Genomic DNA, 19285 nt, shown 5'->3' on the forward strand with positions numbered 1-19285 from the left:
AGATCTGTTTAGGCTCCTGGGAAGGACTTACAGAAAAGGATTCAGTATAAAAAGCAAGTGCCTTACATAAGAAAAAGGACATAACCTGAGCCCTAACATATAGAGAAAATAGAACTCTTTATAAACTGAATGTTTAGGAAATCTTGCATAATAACAACTGGATAAAAGAGGAGACATACTGCTGACATAATGCCCATGTCAGTAGAGCAAATGTCAGTTTATTTTATTCCTCTTTGTTTATTTTTGTCTTATTTTATTTCTCTTTTTTATTATTATTTTTATCTTATACACATTTGTAACTGTGTCCTATTTTTTTTTATTGATTGTTTGTTTTAGCTCAGTCTGGCTTGAGTTAAGTTTGTTTTCAAAGTGCAAGGCGACAGGAAAAGGTCTTTTCTTCTTTCTTTTAAATTATACACTGAGATAATTTAACTCCAATTGCCATGACTCCACAGCATGTTCTTCAGAGAACCCACGGGTAACTGTTGTAGGATACACAGTAGGATTGTGTAAGAGCAGCAGGTGGTATCACAAGATACAGGGGAGGAGATGCTGACAACTAGGAGGGTTCTTAGTCATGCAACTAAGATATGAAAGAACAAGTATGAAACCTGAGGATCTTCAGGCAGTGTGTAATACTGATGTTTGAATGCTCAATCTGCAGAGTAAGTAACACTGAAAGAAGCAGGAACTGAAATGCGAGTGCCAATCCCTGTCTTCTTGCAATGTGGCTACAAAATCCATACTTTGCTTTACCTGTGTAGTTCTGCATAATTCTGCTTCAACAAAAAGGGATGAGAGTACTCTCAAACCTGAATGTGCTGTAGTTTGGGGTTAGATCATCCACTGCAAATCTGTACCTATTCAACACCCCTCATGCAGAGCAGGAAACGGAATTCATCTCTTCTATCTCAGAACCATTGAGCTGTTAGATAAAAGGGAGACTCTCCATTGTCCATCTTTGAGGAGAACCTAACTCCAGATTTTGAAAGGTAGTGTGTGAACATCTAGCTCTGAAGGAGAGCTCAGGTCTCTCATGCGTCACCAGAGCAATGAGCATCATTTCAGTGCCTGACCACTAAACATATTTGCTTCTGCCATTCTCATTTTGTGTCTTAACTTTTTTCCTTCATTATAATTGGTATCTCTGGAGCCTAATCCAAAGCACACTCTGAGGAGGCTGGACATGTACTGGTTTTAGTTTTATCTGTCTTTTCAATCTAGGATAGCATAGGATGTTGTAACAGTAACACTGGTGGAAGCCCAGCCACTTTTCTTCCCCTCAGTTTTGTTTCACACTTGTTCCTCTCGCTGCTGATCGCAGCTGGCCTTGAAACTTGAACTAACAATACTATGCTTTATTGCCTGTCATTTGAAAGAAATATTAACAATAGCTACAACCGCCACCCAGGCTTTAACATTCTTAATTTCCAGGATAAACTTCTGAACTCCTAATCTTTCCCAGCCCCTGGCAATATACATTTTACAAAGTTCCTTTTTGCTAGAAGGCCCCGTGAGTAATAGTACAGTGTGAAAGATTTTGTAGGTTGATCAATTGGAAAACACTGCATGACAATTTTTCCTTAGTTCATCATAAATCTGCATATTTATTTATAGTCTAAACAAAATAAAATGAAAGATTTTACTGATTTTGTGAGGGGTGTGCTGCATAAGAGTGTAGAGATTTTGTAGAATATAAAACCTTTTGCTTTCCAGCTAGTCCTCAGAGATCAGAGGGGCTGGGTGCAGCTAGGCTTTATTTCTGCTTATAACCAATTCAGCACTATAAGCCCAGTGCATTCACTAAAATCCCAGATGCATCAGTAGTATGGGTCTCATTCTCAATCACAGATTCACAAATTGTGTGGTTTACCACTTCAACACCAGAATTTGGTCAAGGTCAATAAGAACTTTCATGAACAGATTCACAAATAATATGGTTTCCGCTTAAACACTGTAAGTGTGATCAAGTTCATTAGGAATTTTCATGAACACAGAATCACAAATAGTATGGTTTACCAATGTGACACAGTAAGTCTGGTTGAGTTCAATAAGACCTTTACTTCCTGTAGTTTCTAGGAAATCATCTTGGGACCTGATATCCTGGAAGGAAAGTGTGGCCCCTGGTCTACTCCATTCATTCTGGAGGTCCATGAGGAAAAAAGACACAGTTCTTATAAATTCTCAACAGACACCAACATCCTTGTATGCAGGAGGAATGCCCAGTACTTCTATGCTGCTTCTCTGAGGGCTTCTACAGGGTCAGACATAGATAAAACTATGGAAAGTGATTGCTTTCCCTCCAGTTTTTAGTGCACGGATTCTCATCTTCTTAGGAGATTTTTCTCTATAAATTTGAGAAAGGCAGAAGAATGCTGTTGTTCAAATGTTGATTCATTAGGCTTTTTAAGATACAGAAACAGAGCTGAAGGATTGTCATTTGTCTGATGCTGTTCAAAAACATGGATGAATCCCATACCTCTAACAATGATAAGTCTGCATGGTAGCAGTATTACAGAGGACCAGTAATCAGGAACTATACAGTAGGAGGCAGGAAACTTCTAGTATTTTTTTCACCCTGGTTTTGACTTATAATTTCTTTGGAATTTCCTTCCATTTTACACATTGATACTTGCAATATCCTATTAGTAGGGCAACTGTTGATTACAGCACAGTTCATAGATATTGTGTGATAGATCATGTCCTAAACTGTTTGGAAGGGGAAGTATAAAGAGTAATAAAATATTACCACAAGCATTAATACTCACTTCCATATATCTCCCCTTTTCATGAATGATTTATATATAGCAACCAAACAGGTAACCAAGGCAATTTTTGATCCTTCCCATGGACCTTGCTGTGAGTTGTACATTATTAGAAAGTTAGTCTAACAATGCATGCTTGTAACTACGACTCTGCTACAATTCCTACTTTTTAGGGTTTAATATCTCATCTGGTTTAAATCATATTAAAATAAAACTTGGTTTCCACCCCAGATACACATTCGTTTTACAAAAGAATTATTCATATAGGATTTATTTTTGGTATAAAGATCAGTAAGAAAATTAAATTTTCAAAGATTTCTACTTTCTTTGGCAAAAAAAGGAATTCACAGATATGTCATTGAGGACAAATAAACAATTCAATGTCTGAATAGAAAAAGTGGCCTCAGTCTTCAGGAAAATGAAGTTTTCTAGTTGGGGATCCAGTCATAAGATATTCATCACCCAGTTTTTTTTTCTGATACCACACAAATTCAGGCATCCTTTTTGGGACATTTCAAGTATTTTAGACAGGTAGTCATAAGGCAGTTATTTTTCTCTAATTTATTTATTTTCATTTCCATTATTTAATAAATTGGATTTTCTAAGTATGTGAGGGGAAAGAAAGCCTTGGGTCATAATGACATAATGTTAATCATATTAACAATTTCAGAGTAAACAATACTTTTTTAAAATGCATCTTTATGTTTGACATTATTAAGGAAAGTGTGTTTGCATCCACCTTTTCTTTGTGCTTTTTTTAAAAAATTATGCATACTAAGAGTTAGGTCATGTCTCAGATATATGGACGTGCACAACTGAAAGGAGACTCCTGCAGTTGAGCCTTCCCTCTGATTTACTTGGGATTTTAGGTCCAGGTGTAAAGAAGTAAGCAGGTGTTGGAAGGACTTTATCTTCACTAATGTGCCAGCTAGCACACCTGAACAGGCACAGTGATGTCTGTAGTCTGCTACTCATAAGGGCCATGAGCTTCTTTCTTACCTTTTGCTAGGCTAAAAAAATTCTGATATCTGCATTTTCCATGTGCTTCTCATCATTATATATCATTATTTACTGAGAATATTGTTGGAATACCGAAGTCTGTCCTAAAGGAAAAACAGCACCTAGTTGAACAGAAAAAAAATTATATAAAAATATACATACTCAAGAATTAAACAGAATTAAAATCATCCCAACAGAAATAATATTATAGTTTCTTAATTTCTGTGTAGTTTGCTTTCACCAAAGCTGTAATTAAATACCTAAATAACAGCTTCTTGCTGTTAAGTAATGTAACTTAATGATTAAAAAGCTTTCTTATCCTACTTTAACCACAGATATCAATCATCAAAGAAATTACTCAAGTGAGCTACCATCATATATGTATAGCAAGATGATAACTCTTTGCTTCTGATGATCAAAACCCAAGCAACTACTTGGATCACTAGTTGCCAATACGGGAAAAAAAGTAGTTAATAGTGTTGTCAGCTTCCTTCTTCTTTGTCTTACAAAATCTTCCTGAAAAAAAAATTAAATCTTTAGTTTGAAAAACATTTCTTCAAAATAAACTAATAAAGTAGAAAGTGTACAATATGAGATGAAGTCCTTTATTGAGTGGGTTTGATAACAAAGCCATAACTGATTTTTATATATCAATATGTTAAAGTAAACAAAACAGTGCAATTAGTAAGATATGTTTATTATTAATTTTTTAAACAAATAAACAGTACATGGCAAACAGTGTCATGAGACCAAGAAAAATACTGCAAAATAAGGGAAATGTAGTTGCTAGAATATCAAATCTGGCCTGATCATCAGTCTTGGCCAGATTGGCAATTGTGTCTGTGAATGAATTTTTTATTCTACAAAAGTACTCCTGTCCTGTAAACTACATTTCCTTTGCAATATCTGAGAAAGTCGTATTATCATTTTCAGTAGTGACCATAATTAATTTATAATGCAATATTGCATGTAACATTGTCAGAGTAAAATCCACATTTTTTCTTCTATATCATACATGATTAAAATTTTATGTATATCATTTGGCTATCATTTTTGTTGCATAGTATATTCCTAGTCTTGATTAGAACTAAGAAGTTTATATTAAACTCTGAAAGGTTATTGAAAAGACACCACAACATTCCTCTAGCTGTAAGACTACTCTGAGAAGGACACACATGCAGGTAAATATTTGAGCTGAGGGGTTTTATGATGTATATGCCATATTAGCCACAGAACCAAGAGCCCAAATTACATCCTGCTTAGGATTTTTCCCCTACTTCCCCTGCTTCCCTCAGCTGCAGGATGACACAAGATCTGCAATGGTAAATCTATGCTTCTTGGGAATTCCTTTGCTTCTCTCATGGGAATTTTGCCAGGTTGATTAAATCATCCATAGCTCAGTAGAAAAGTACAAAAATTGCCAATAATGGGCATGAACCTTCATCTATATTTGATACATATTTTCAATTCAATTATTTCCCTTGATATAAATAGAACTTGTGTTAATAGTACCTGTCACTCCTTTATAGCTTTCTGCATAACAAGAAAGATCCACAGGAATAATAGGTGCCCTTTTGCATATTCATATGATCACCCTAAATGTTAGACACATAGTCAAAGAAAATCACACTAAAAAGGAATAAAGCTTCTAAATATGAGATAGATTCTGGCTGACCCAGGAGAGTTGCATTACACGAGGGACCGATCATAAATGGAGGACTTCATAAAAAGTGTAGCATTGAGATGTACTAAGTATAACAGTTTTAACTCAGTATTTCCATTCCTTGTTTACTTTATACCTAAAACCAAATACTTACTTTATGTCAACAAGTCAAAATTACCAGCATCTCTGAGCAAACTGGTAATCATGCATTTACTGTTCTGCTGGCATAAGTGTCATGCAACAAATTGCAGTTACCCTTTTCTTCTGGTTCTGCTCATTACTCCATCTCCTTCATGGACTTGGGATAACATTCTGTGGAGCTTCTGTCAGTCATAATTTCAACAGGCTACAAATATATTTTTTTAATGAGGTTTTGTGGGTTTTTTTAAAACTGCATCAGTTAGAAAAGAGAGAAAGAACACATTTAATCACTGAATTTTCATCTGCTGCATATTCAAACACGGTGCTGTTAAGCGAGAAATTGAAGTGTATCGCTGAAAAAAATGAACAATAAAATCTAAAAAGTGTCCATATTAGACTGACTCTGCTCCTGCCATGTCAATCATTGCCTTATTGCTGAATCCACTTAAAATACTTTCTTTATTTCAGTACTAAAATTTTCAGTAATACTGAAAAAATTTTGCAAAATATGTAGTGTATTTATGGTTCAGCTACTGTATGATTAGAATTTTGTACTTGTGCAAGTGACTTGAAGAACAGAATGAGCCCCCCTAAACCTGCTGGATTGCCCATGGTTTATACTAATTTAAATATAGTTATAATTGTAACAGATGTTCTGTTTTAGACTAAACTGGTGTCTGTGATTGTCTACCTTTTATAATTAGAACTTGTCTAATTCTTATGCATTGGACACCATCTGTAAGGATTTAGTTCTAACTGGACATATTCTGCATCCAGTGCTTTTCAGCACAGGCTGAATTCAATTTATTAAATCTTATTCTCAGGATGACTAATACCATTCTTTTGTTTTAAAATACGTCAATTTCTCTTAAGCTATCAATCCGTAATATTTAATCAGCACAGATAAATGCATTTCATTTGGCCTTAACTGTGTGTCACAATAAGAGAAGAGACAGGAACGCTAATAAACTGAATTGTTTAAGTTATCCAGAAGATAATGCTTCCGAATTAGAATATGTAACTATATTTTTCAAAGTGGATGTTGATTTAGCCTATAGCCCTCTGAAAGACACAATTTGTGAAGGAAGGCTAATAAACCGCTTTAGTGGCTTGAAGAATTGGTGATTTTCTCTCAATTGTTTCCCTCAGTTGCTGTTTGTTTCATTTATTACAGGACTCTGTTTCTAAGACAATAGTGTGTAGGGGTTACATCTGGTGTGTTCAAAAACTAGTGGCACAAAATGCTGAGGTGGCCTGGGGTGAACTGCACTCTGAGAGCAGGCTTGGGATAACAAATTGCTTTTGCATGAGGGCCCTGGCATATAGAATCACTTACATAGGTGTGTTGTCAAGGCAGAAGAGGTGAAACAAGGGTGGTCACAGGGACTGGAAATTATTATTCCCCCACCTTGTTTCTTCCCCCCTTCATTTTTCCTTTTTTTCAAGCCATTTAGTGACCTGAGGTGAAACGGTCAGGAATTGACAGCACACAGGCTGCTGCTGGCAGCAGAGTCACTGCAGTTGCTCCTTGGACATGGAAGGAGGAGGAAAAAAGAAGAAAGAAACCTAGTTGTTTTCTAAACATAACACATGTAAAGATAATATGTTTGCTTTAGTGTAAACCAACCCCCTTTTCCCGTAGAAATTATTCTCTCTCCCCCCCCCCCCCGGCAGTTCAGGAAAAAGGGGAGATGATTTTTTCTCTCTTCCTCTCCTTCTTCTTGCTCGCACAAAGAAAACGTGGGTTGATACCATTTTTATTGTTCTGCTGGGGTGGGTTTCAGACCTTGTATTAGCATATTGAATGTCTAATTGAATTCGGGGGCTGTGTTAATCATCTTGTTTTGTTTAAGGGTGGTTGGTGAAAGATGCCAAAAAATGATTGCTTCGGCTTGGGGTTAGAGTGGTGCTGCCACCCCAAGAAAAAGAATCGAGAAGGGGGAGGGAGCTGGGGAAAGGCGAGTTGACTGAGTGATGTCTGGAGGGCGAACTCGTGTGTCTCTTTGGTGATGTGTGCTGCTGTACTGAAATCCACCCCTCTGCTGGAGCTAAGGCAAGAGTTGGAGGCATCTGATGCTGCCGTTTCCAGGGTGAAATTTCTAAGGCTGGTCGCTAAAAACAACAACCAAAAAAAACCCCAAATCCTCAGCAAAAATAGCAGTCAGAACAGAAGATCCAGCATCTCGCGGTCCAACTGACATAACCCAGACAGACGTTTGAGAACCACATGGTTTTAACCTAGCCACACACACCGGGGAAGGAGGGGGGGGAAGGGACTAAAAAAGACACTGCAACTATCGAACATCACATTTCTTACAAAAGGGCCAGGAACAGAGCCGGTAGGAAAAGGGGAAAAAAAAAAAAAGAGAGAGAGAGAGAGGAAAAGCCTCCCCCTCTTCCCCCATGAGTTTTTCGCAGTGCTCTGGTGAGGCTCGGAGGTGGCTGGCAGCGCAGGGGGCGGCTGCTGGCGCGGCTGGCGGGGCTCGGCGCAGCGCAGCGCGCCCGGCGCTCAGCACCGCGGGGCCGGACAGCTCCGCGCCCCGCCCGGCCCGGCGCTGCCCCACAACAAGTACCGCGCCGCTGTCCGGAACTCCGCCGCTCGCTCCCCGCGCCTGAACTGCATTGTCTCCTCACCGAATCGGCCGTCAGGCGTAATTACCCCCGTTTCCCCCCACCCCCTCCTCTCTCTCTCCTTTGCAGGAACGACTCTTTGGGAACCTGGTCCACCCAGGGATGTAAAACTGTGCTTACCGATGCATCCCATACGAAATGCTTATGTGATCGTCTCTCTACCTTCGCCATTTTGGCTCAGCAACCTAGAGAAATAGTAAGTAACAAAGGGGGGAAAAAAAACCAGTTTTAATGCAAAAGGCAATGCGGGAGGGGGGGTTGCGGGGGGAGGGGGAGCTGGTCCATCTTTCCTCTCAGGTATATTGCAGACGTTGCATTGAGGAATTGTTTAATATTGCAGATAGGCAAATGTTAGTCTCCTGCTGTCTACACTGTCTCAGATAAATGAATTCCAGATTCTGTGATATAACTAATTCCTCATGAAATTTGCATGCTTTCGAACTCCATAAATATTTCAGAGAAAGCCTTATAATTGTGGTGCAAATGTGTAGAAAACTTTTGTATTGAACAATTAAGGGAATGTACAAGACTTTATTATTGCTCTTGGTAGGAAAACCTTAGATACTGTAGTTAAACAGATTGCAGATCTGCATTGGACATTTTCAGCATAGATTTTCTATGTAGTCTGTTTATATGATGTAAGAAAAATAATCAAGTTTTCATGAGAAAGAGGGGACATTAAGTGTATAAGCAGACACTCCCAGTATTACTGAAAGTAAAAATAGCTAAAAAGAAAATATTTGTGAAGTTATCCTGCCTAGGCATAATTTCATTTTCCTGGTTTTGGAAGCGTATAATCAGAATATTTTTAATAGCAAAGTAAATCAGTTTGGAACAAAGTGGTTGAAATAAAATACTACTTACTGCCTGAGATCTGGCCTAAAAGTACATCTGTCTTATCTCCTATTTGGGTGACAAAAGATATCTTGATAAATGTAATTTACAGTACATCCTCAAAGCTTTAAAAAGCATTTTGGTAAACCAGGCACGATATCCTTTCAAACTTTTAGATCTAAATTTTTTCCATATGTATTAGCAAAACCCATGTCTATTTCAGGACATGAGCACGTAAACCTACAGAGGAAAAACCTGATCTGATATCTGAGGATAATAGTTTCTTTTTTAGAAGGGAAAGCTATTTTGTTTTCAAGGTCATTCATTTTTTTTTTCATTTTGTATTAGTACACAGAGTACAAATGAAATAATTCTGATTTTGAGGCTTTTTTAAATGGAAGACTTATGATACTGTTGCCATAGATATCATGCCATTTCTTCTAGGCAATCAGGAGCCCAAGGAAATTAAGCATGTGAGAATAGTGGCTTGAAGTCAAAGTTATTAAAAGTCAGAAAGTTTGGTAATTCTGCAACAAGCATGAATCAAATTCTGGGACAAATTACTGGATGATCTTTAATATATTACAGTGAAACCAAGCTGTTTGTTTAATGCACAATCCTAAATATTGCTACTTCTCAAGAGAAATGTATCTTTTAATTAATGTCTACTGGGGAGTCATTTAAACTTGTACTACTGCCATAGTCTCCTGTTACATTGTAATATTACTATTTCATTTTTTAAAGTATCATGCAGGTATTACAAGGCATTTTAAAGCTCAAAGGCCTCTGAGGAATGTATTAAGCAGATCTCAGAGTTATGTATGGATCAGTTTTGGAGCTAAGTTGCTTTCTGCTTCATAAGTAGTATTACTGAAACTGTCTGTGACAATGTGGCTGCTTTTATAATTTTGTTTTTGTTGCTTTTTTTCTTTTAACTTGTTGTTTTAATTGCTGGAGGATGTTTTTTCTTCATGGTTGTCTGTTGTAACCTACAGATCATGGAATCATCTGGTACACCATCAGTGACCTTAATAGTAGGCAGTGGTCTTTCATGCTTGGCTTTGATCACCCTAGCAGTTGTCTATGCAGCATTATGGAGGTATGTGATGGATTAAGAAAGCAAAATGTAAATACATAGTTATATTTAGTTGAACTGAAATTTAGAGAGAGCATTAGATGCAACATTTATTGTTTAGAACATTAAAAAAAATAAAAGCAAAATGTAATGCATGTTTTGATGCCTGAATTTATTGATGTGATTGATCAGTTTTACTGTCTTGGCCTACTGGTGATGTATAGCCCGTTCTTCTCTTTCCCCTCTTCAGTGTGAATGGTATTGCTCTTTTGGTGGAGTATTCATAGATAAATAACAACAGGATTCTTATATATGATATATTTCATGTGAGGCTTCTGGCCTTTCTCCATTTACATTTTTAAACAAAACTTATAAGTGATAAAATAAACATCAAAGTGGCACATCAGGTATTGAAGATTTATGGAGGTTTACTCAACTGGTTTTGAATTTAATCAGATCAGTTACAAGTTTGAATAATGACCACAAAATTAAAAAGTCTTAAATAGTGAGGTGGTACATTCCAGTAATAGACTTTCTTTCGATCCTGATTTTACAATATTAAAATATTATATTGATTTAAAAGTGCAATAAATATTTATGGAGTAAATTAATTTGAGAAGTCAGGAGAAATAGCATGATGTCTTAGTGCAGAAGAAACACAAAATTAAGTTGAAAAGTCATGCAAAGTAATAAATATTTTAAAAAAGTGAACATGGATTCTCATTTAACTTTCAATAATAATAATAAAAAGGTTCTTATGCAAGTAATAAGGAACATGGGGATAAAATAATAATTTTTAGAGTAATGTAAAATCAGCCAATAGAATTCTGCTTGGTAATTTTACACCCTTTTCTCTTACACTTTCTTGTGTACCACAGAGACTCATAAGATTAGACATATATATATTAAATAAGAATATCTAGTTACATAAGTCATGATGGAAAGAGTATAAAAAATATCAGCTCTTATCTGTCAAAACTACGAATGAGAATATTTCAGGATATAATTCCCATCTGAAGAACTATAGTGTTATTTTTGCCCTCCCTGATATATTTAGCACTTGGATAGAAATACTGTCATGCTCAGTGGAACTGATCTTCTCCATTATTTAAATTAGACATAAGGAAGAAATCTTTTACTTTGAGGGTAGTGAGACATTGAAACAGGTTGCCCAGAGAAGCTATGGATGCCCCATTCCTTGAGGTGTTCAAGGCCAGGTTGGATAGAGCTTTGAGCAACCTGGTTTGATGGAATATGTCCCTGCCCATGACAACAGGTTGTAACTAGATAATTTTAAGTTCCCTTCCAACCCAAGCCTTTCTATGATTCTATGATTCCATTAACTTCTAAGCAGAGATAAAATGTTATGTGTTATGGATTTAATGTGGGTTCTGCATCCAAGTTAAGACAGGATAGCTCATATAGATCTCAGTGTTCTATCAGGGAGATATTTTTAAAGTATTATGACAGCTGAGTGGCATGTCATTTAAATCATTAAAATATGTCTGCAATGTGTTTCTTCAGAGCACATAGTAAACAACCATAGGGAGAAGATAGACACTGAGACTTATATGTACATATACTTGTTTTTATAAATCTAGGGGTAGGGAGAAATCTAATGTTTTGACCCTATGTCTGCATTTATATTTTGGAACACCCAGCTTCCCTTTGAATGGCAGGACCTCTTTAGAAGTGATATGAGTTAGATGTATTCTGATCCATAAAAGGCCTGTATGAGCATTCTTTTATGGTTCATTGATTTGATCCCCCCAACTGAAAATTCAAACTGAAAAATAAATTCAGTATCAATCAAATATTCATCTGTCCCTTCCCTTTTCCTTTCCCTTCCCTTCCCTTTTCCTTTCCCTTCCCTTCCCTTTTCCTTTCCCTTCCCTTCCCTTTTTCTTTTCCTTCCCTTTTCCCTTCCATTCCCTTCCCTTCCCAAACCTTCCCTTCCCTTCCCTTCCCTTCCCTTCCCTTCCCTTCCCTTCCCTTCCCTTCCCTTCCCTTCCCTTCCCTTCCCTTCCCTTCCCTTCCCTTCCCTTCCCTTCCCTTCCCTTCCCTTCCCTTCCCTTCCCTTCCCTTCCCTTCCCTTCCCAAACCTTCCCTTCCCTTCCCAAACCTTCCCAAACCTTCCCTTCCCTTCCCTTCCCTTCCCTTCCCTTCCCTTCCCTTCCCTTCCCTTCCCTTCCCTTCCCTTCCCTTCCCTTCCCTTCCCTTCCCTTCCCTTCCCAAACCTTCCCTTCCCTTCCCAAACCTTCCCAAACCTTCCCAAACCTTCCCTTCCCTTCCCTTCCCTTCCCTTCCCTTCCCTTCCCTTCCCTTCCCTTCCCTTCCCTTCCCTTCCCTTCCCTTCCCTTCCCTTCCCTTCCCTTCCCTTCCCTTCCCTTCCCTTCCCTTCCCTTCCCTTCCCTTCCCTTCCCTTCCCTTCCCTTCCCTTCCCTTCCCTTCCCTTCCCAAACCTTCCCTTCCCTTCCCAAACCTTCCCTTCCCAAACCTTCCCTTCCCTTCCCTTCCCTTCCCTTCCCTTCCCTTCCCTTCCCTTCCCTTCCCTTCCCTTCCCTTCCCTTCCCTTCCCTTCCCTTCCCTTCCCTTCCCAAACCTTCCCAAACCTTCCCTTCCCTTCCCTTCCCTTCCCTTCCCAAACCTTCCCTTCCCAAACCTTCCCTTCCCAAACCTTCCCTTCCCTTCCCAAACCTTCCCTTCCCTTCCCTTCCCTTCCCAAACCTTCCCTTCCCTTCCCTTCCCTTCCCTTCCCTTCCCTTCCCTTCCCTTCCCTTCCCTTCCCTTCCCTTCCCTTCCCTTCCCTTCCCTTCCCTTCCCTTCCCTTCCCTTCCCTTCCCTTCCCTTCCCTTCCCTTCCCTTCCCAAACCTTCCCAAACCTTCCCAAACCTTCCCAAACCTTCCCAAACCTTCCCAAACCTTCCCAAACCTTCCCAAACCTTCCCTTCCCAAACCTTCCCAAACCTTCCCAAACCTTCCCAAACCTTCCCAAACCTTCCCAAACCTTCCCTTCCCAAACCTTCCCTTCCCAAACCTTCCCTTCCCTTCCCAAACCTTCCCAAACCTTCCCAAACCTTCCCTTCCCTTCCCAAACCTTCCCTTCCCTTCCCAAACCTTCCCTTCCCTTCCCTTCCCAAACCTTCCCTTCCCAAACCTTCCCTTCCCAAACCTTCCCTTCCCAAACCTTCCCAAACCTTCCCAAACCTTCCCTTCCCAAACCTTCCCTTCCCAAACCTTCCCAAACCTTCCCAAACCTTCCCAAACCTTCCCTTCCCTTCCCTTCCCAAACCTTCCCTTCCCTTCCCTTCCCTTCCCTTCCCTTCCCTTCCCTTCCCTTCCCTTCCCAAACCTTCCCAAACCTTCCCAAACCTTCCCTTCCCTTCTCTCAATAGTGGGCTGGCAGAAAAACCAAAACCTTCATAACTTAATTCAGTGCTGAAAGCTCCCACTTGTACTGTATTTACTCAAATACTAAGGTCCTTTGTAGTCCATGGATACTCAGTGTTGGGAACTGATAGTTAACAAGTTAGAAAGTTGCAGCATGCTGTCTGTGTGAACAAAGGCATTAGACTTTCTGTATTTGTTTGCCAACACATAGAACTAGCCTTAAGAATGTTGCTATATTTTAAGAAAAGATGTGGATTGTGGTATCAGGGTTGTTATGTCTTTAACTAAAAAAATGTAATCACTTGTATCACTTGACATATCAGCAAAAGGACTACGATTAATTTCACGTCCAAAACTCAGCAGCCTTTTCTATGACTAGAGTATCAACTATAGGTGTACAGCTCAGGAGGAGACAGCAATATTAACTGAACTCCAGTGAGCAGCATATAGAATAGGTCATAGAATATATAAAGATATGGCATGGTCTTCAGGGGAACTGAACCTGCTTAACTTTCATTTCTTTTAGTAGTCAACATTTACTGTTAACAGCTCTAAAAATCAGGTCAGAAAGGTACTTCATTTGAAACCGTGGTCATTCTCATTCTGTTCTGGAGCATATAAAAGGCTGTATATGGAAAAAGGCATTTTTAAGGAAATATGTGATAAGAGTATAAGACTTTTTCATCCTAAACATACGTGTAAAATGAATATGATAAGTTTGAAGGAGAGACTGTGATGCTTTCTGCTATAATTTAATCTTTCTGTACAGACATAGCTATTTTTTTGGCATTCAGTCTTATGAAGATATTACAGTAGCATTGTTTCTCCCCAAAAATTATTTTGTAAATCTCTTGGAACATCAAGAGCAATGTTATTGTTATCTCAATAGTGTGTTTCAAAGTGCACTGCCATAGTATCATCAACAAACCTTCACTTTATTGATGCATCATGGACCAAATCTTCTGTTTATGTAAATCACCATATTTTTTCCGAAGATAGTAATTATGAGTGGTCCATGCCAGCTGTGGATATTCCCAGGGATGAGCAGAGAGCATAAAACATTCCTTATAGGAATGCATGCAAGCCCGTTACTTATCAGTATGGTGTTAGAACAGTGTTGCCAGCAATTTCTAAAAGAATCATTGTTTACTTTTAAAATATACCAAGTTACTAAGAGCAAATTGCAGAATATGTATCAAAATATCACATGTATCAAAATACAACCAATGGTTGTAATGTGATAGGTCTCTGATACTTTCTGAGCACTTGAAAGAGAGGCACTTCTCTTTCATAGTATCTTCAATATTTAATGTAAGAACTGCATCAAAGTTTTGTATAACTTACTAGTTGTTTTCCTTTTAGAAAAGTTGTGCCCTCTCTTTGTTTATTTAAACAGGTACATCAGATCTGAGAGGTCAATAATTCTAATCAATTTCTGCCTGTCTATTATCTCATCAAATATCCTTATCCTGGTTGGACAAACTCAGACACATAACAAGGTATGATGATGGATTGTATTGAATTTGCATTTAAAGATTGATATCTTTGTTTTATTTGTGTTTAGCTTAAAATAATTACATACATTTAATCCTATACTCAGTGGTTTTGGTAAAATATTAACAGACAAGGGAAAATATTTACTGTCTTTCATAGTCTTTTTTTCCCTTCCAAAAATCCCTTTTGGTATTGTTCCCTCTGGATAAGCTGTGTTCTCTGTGGTAGACTTGTGTTTTATAACTAAATTTCAAAGCAAAAAAGTTCAAAGACTCAACATCAAAAGCACAAATTCTGGTTCATTATAATAGTTGTAATAGGATTGTGCTACAGTGTTTTTGTCTTTTTATTAATACACTGGTACTCGAAAGGCAAGTAGGAATTGCTTAGAAGTTAGACCATGTTTCTCGAAAATGTGCAGAAACAGACATCATGACAAGCTGTGGAACTGTTAGATCTCGGACTGGTGTAGCTATAAGAAAGTAATAAACCTGCATACCTTACTGATATATTGCTGATTTATTGCTAATCTGTTCTCTGAACGTAGTTGTCATTTGTCCCTGTTCTGTAGAGCAGGATTGCCAGTGTTTTGAGGAATCACTCAATGCATAGTGAGGATGGGCAACTTTCAGAAGCGACAATAAACGGTTGCTTAAAAGTAACTATAACTACAGGATTGTTTGGAATAGAAAATAATATGTAATTGGTTAATTGGACAGTATGTGATAGAATGCTGTTAAGTTTTGGAGCAAGCAAGTATTTGTAAAGTTGGTTTTTTCCCACTGTGTTAAACTACTTAATGCACTGCTTATCTTAATTTTTTCCAATATTGAATGAAACATATTCATCCTCTGCTATAGGATAACTGGTTTTTCTACAACACACCTGTAATTAATAATTTTTTCTTTTCAAATAAGTGCTTAGAAGTTTAGCTGCCAAAAGTCTCATAAATTCAGTGTGAGTTACATAGCTGTACTTTGTAAAACATACCCAAACCAAACATATTTATTTCCAATACATAATTTGACAAAACTATTGAAATTAAGATATCAATATGCTTTTAAAGTTTTGAAAGTATGTAGAGTGTCACGTGAAAAGAGACAGGAAAGAAGAATTTTCTGTCCAACTTGTATTAATTTATTTTTTGTCTATCAGTGTCCTCCTTTCAGGAGATCAAAGACTTTTAATGTCCAAAAAATTCTGTTAGTGTCTCACATAATGAGACCCTTCACTTATAAGATTCACTGAGATGGACAGGACATTTGGTACCTTTTTATATAAGGACTGCACCAAAGAGTGGTAGAAAAACCCCTCAGCAGGTTTCTCCTATGAGTTATTTCACCATCAACGAAACTGTCAGCACCTAAAAATGGACTCACTGTAACAGTTCATGAAATAACATGTTTATTAATGCAAATTTGTGACAATTTATGGGGTTTGCTGTGTCTGGAATAGCGTCTAACTGCAAAAAAACCCCACACTTAAACTATGTAGTAATAATAATAATAATAATGCAAAGCATAGGCACACACGCTAAAGCAAAAGCAACTTACAAATAAGTAAGGCAACTTACAAAGAGTAAGTAAAGCAAAAACTTAAGCACCCTCCCAAAAGCAAAAGAACTAACAAAGAATAAGTAAAAATTTTAAAATGCTATGGAGCAAAAGTAAAATTAGTATATATGTATAAAGCAATCACTCACCCCACAGTGTCCCGAGAAGGTGCAGGGAGAAAAGGCAGCCTGTCGGTTACCTCCACAGAGTTGCTGGAACTTCTCCCCGATTTTTGCTTATGTCCAATCTCTTTGTATACCTTATTCTGTAGGCAGTTTGAACGTCTATAGTCAATAAACTAATTTTGGGGTAATAGATGAAATAGGCCCAAGGATCCAGTTCCTGAGTTCTGGCAGCGAGGATGTTCAGAAAAAAGGCCATGTTATGTCCATATCCCTCCTTTCTTCATCTTAATCCTTTTATCAGTTTCTGGGAATGTCTCCCCAGGTGCAGGGGTTTTTATAGGAAACCATCAGGAGCCTTTTTCTTTCTTTTGTGTGGCCTTATCTATCACCTTACAGTAGCGGTGCAAATGAACAAAATATGGATTTGTAGAAGAAACCCATGTAACTCTCACAGATTTTATTCAGGGGAAAAAATAGTCAGAAATGTGCTAGCAACTTCAGCATACCAGGATGCTGAAGATTAACCCTCCCTGGAATTTCAGCACTGACACGCACAGTCATATATACTATTTTATTATGTATTTCAAGAAAAGATATGGTTCAGTAGCTGAAGGTTCCTGTATATATTGCCACTGTAGAATCAGAGTTTGAGGGATAGCAGAACAACTGTATTGGGTAACACACTCTCTAGATATGCTGTCAGCCTTTCTCTGATGCTTGACTCAAGGAACTTTGAACCAAAATATGCCCTTAATCCAGTTCCTTCCATTAATCCTAATTTCTTTGAGCTCTCTCACTTCTGCTCACTTCTGAACTCCTGAAAGCGCAGAGATATTGCATTGACACATTTCTGAGGCTAGCAGATCCTAAAAATGCAGATGTTCAAAGGAAATAATTGACAGAAAAAAACCCAAACACATCACAAAGTTTAGATTTTTAATATACAGCCTGAAAAATTACTGTAAAATACCACTTTTTGCTACACTTGTCTTCTTTTTGAGTCCACATCTTGCTTTTGATACATCTACCATCCAGGGCCTTCTAGCCAGGGAGCACCTATAATGGATCAAGGCCAGAATACATTTTTTATATCAAGGAAGACATTCCTTGTAACAGACCAAAAATACTTTTATCAGTGTCCACTGATATGTGAATATATTGTAGCTCCAAGAGGCTGGCCTGTGAATTCACCATCAACAAAATAGCCAGCTAAAGCCACTGTTTAGAGAAAACTTACTCAAATTAAAGCAATCAGTTCCGGGTATGACTTCATTGTGTTTGTAAGTAGGGATATGTTTAGGCATTAGACGTGTTTGAATTCAAGTTCGGAATTTTTTATTTTCAAGATCATATGTCACCCGAAGAAGCCAGTGTTTGATTTTTAGTCCATAGTTCTAGATTGCAATACTGAAATCTGTAAGAAAAATTATGTTTTCATTTTGCTGAGTTGGAAAATTAAATCTGTACATGGAAACTTTAGAAAGAAAATCAGGTCATGACGTGTGGTTTAAGATTAAAAACATTTTAGGGTTTTTTCTGAGACTTTTTTATTTACTAGAAGTCAAACCATGTGGGTTTTTAGTGTTTGTTTGAAAATTTTGGAAGAAATTTTGGAAATATTTTATTAAGACGATGTAATATTCAAGTTATCAAAAATTGTTTGCTGAATAAAGGCTAAAGTAATTTTTTATTGCAAGAAGATGAGCTCTTTTTTTTTAAAATGTATTAGAGAATATTTGATGTATATGATATGCCAAGTTTGAGTTTGTTTATTCTGTTCCATTCGCATTCTTATGTTCATACTATTCTCAGACTATTGGGGCACTTAGTTAATGTTCACACGATGCTGTAAATATTCACAATACTGAAGCATATCCTTTTTTTTCTGTGCTTTAGTTTGGCTCTGGGTTTAAATTGTCCCTAGCTCTCTATTTGGGTATATTCCCTTTGAGAATATCAAAGATATATTTATAACGAACAGTATATTTTCAGTTTGTTTGCAGTTTGTGGTTTTCTTTGTCTGTATTAAATACTTCACCAACTACTTCTATTTTATATTGAAAGCTCAATATATATTCATGTTTCTACAAAAGCTTCTTTTAGTGAAGGCTAAGTGAGTTTGAATATGGCATTCCCTTTGGTTCAACTAAGTTCTGGCTTTTTTCAGTAAAAAAACCCACCTCCCATGGACAAAAATGGGCAAAACATTTACCAAGGATATGTAGAAGGAATTAACACTTTCAAACTACCATAATTTTTCCATTTCTAGTATTCCCTTTTTAAAAGTTGCTTTTTTTCTCCAGTTTCAATAACTTGAGGATACCAATAGTAGACCAGATATCTAGGTCATGGGGCTTTTTAGCTTGTTTTGGAGTAGTTCATGATGGCAGTCATGGAGGGAAGTAGAATTATTCTTGGAAGATTTGGATTGGGATAGCAAAAAAGCCTTTTGTCAACAGAAAAGCTTTGGTCCTTTATTCCTTATTAGCCAAACATTTTGTGCATTTTATTGAAGGACACAGCTGAGAAATGTTCTGATTTTTTCATTATGTTTCCCCAAACCTTTCAAAACACAGAACTTTATTCAAAGCTTTCTTAATGCTTCAGATTGTGTA

The 19285-nt window shown here is 37.6% G+C and overlaps 1 protein-coding gene across 9 annotated transcripts in view; it reads left to right on the top strand.

Moving 5' to 3' along the window:
* ADGRB3 (adhesion G protein-coupled receptor B3) overlaps positions 1–19285 on the top strand; it is a 459474-nt gene that overhangs the window by 344874 nt on the left and 95315 nt on the right. For all 9 annotated transcript variants that reach the window (XM_051777697.1, XM_051777703.1, XM_051777706.1 and 6 more), the window contains 3 exons: positions 8269–8395; positions 10029–10132; positions 14895–14997. In XM_051777697.1, coding sequence (XP_051633657.1) covers positions 8269–8395; positions 10029–10132; positions 14895–14997 — 334 coding nt within the window. The remainder of the gene's footprint in view (positions 1–8268; positions 8396–10028; positions 10133–14894; positions 14998–19285) is intronic.

The sequence above is a fragment of the Manacus candei genome, unplaced genomic scaffold (genome assembly GCF_025592945.1).
Source record: "Manacus candei isolate 608988 ecotype Guabito, Panama unplaced genomic scaffold, ASM2559294v1 h1tg000011l, whole genome shotgun sequence".
Taxonomy (NCBI): domain Eukaryota; kingdom Metazoa; phylum Chordata; class Aves; order Passeriformes; family Pipridae; genus Manacus; species Manacus candei.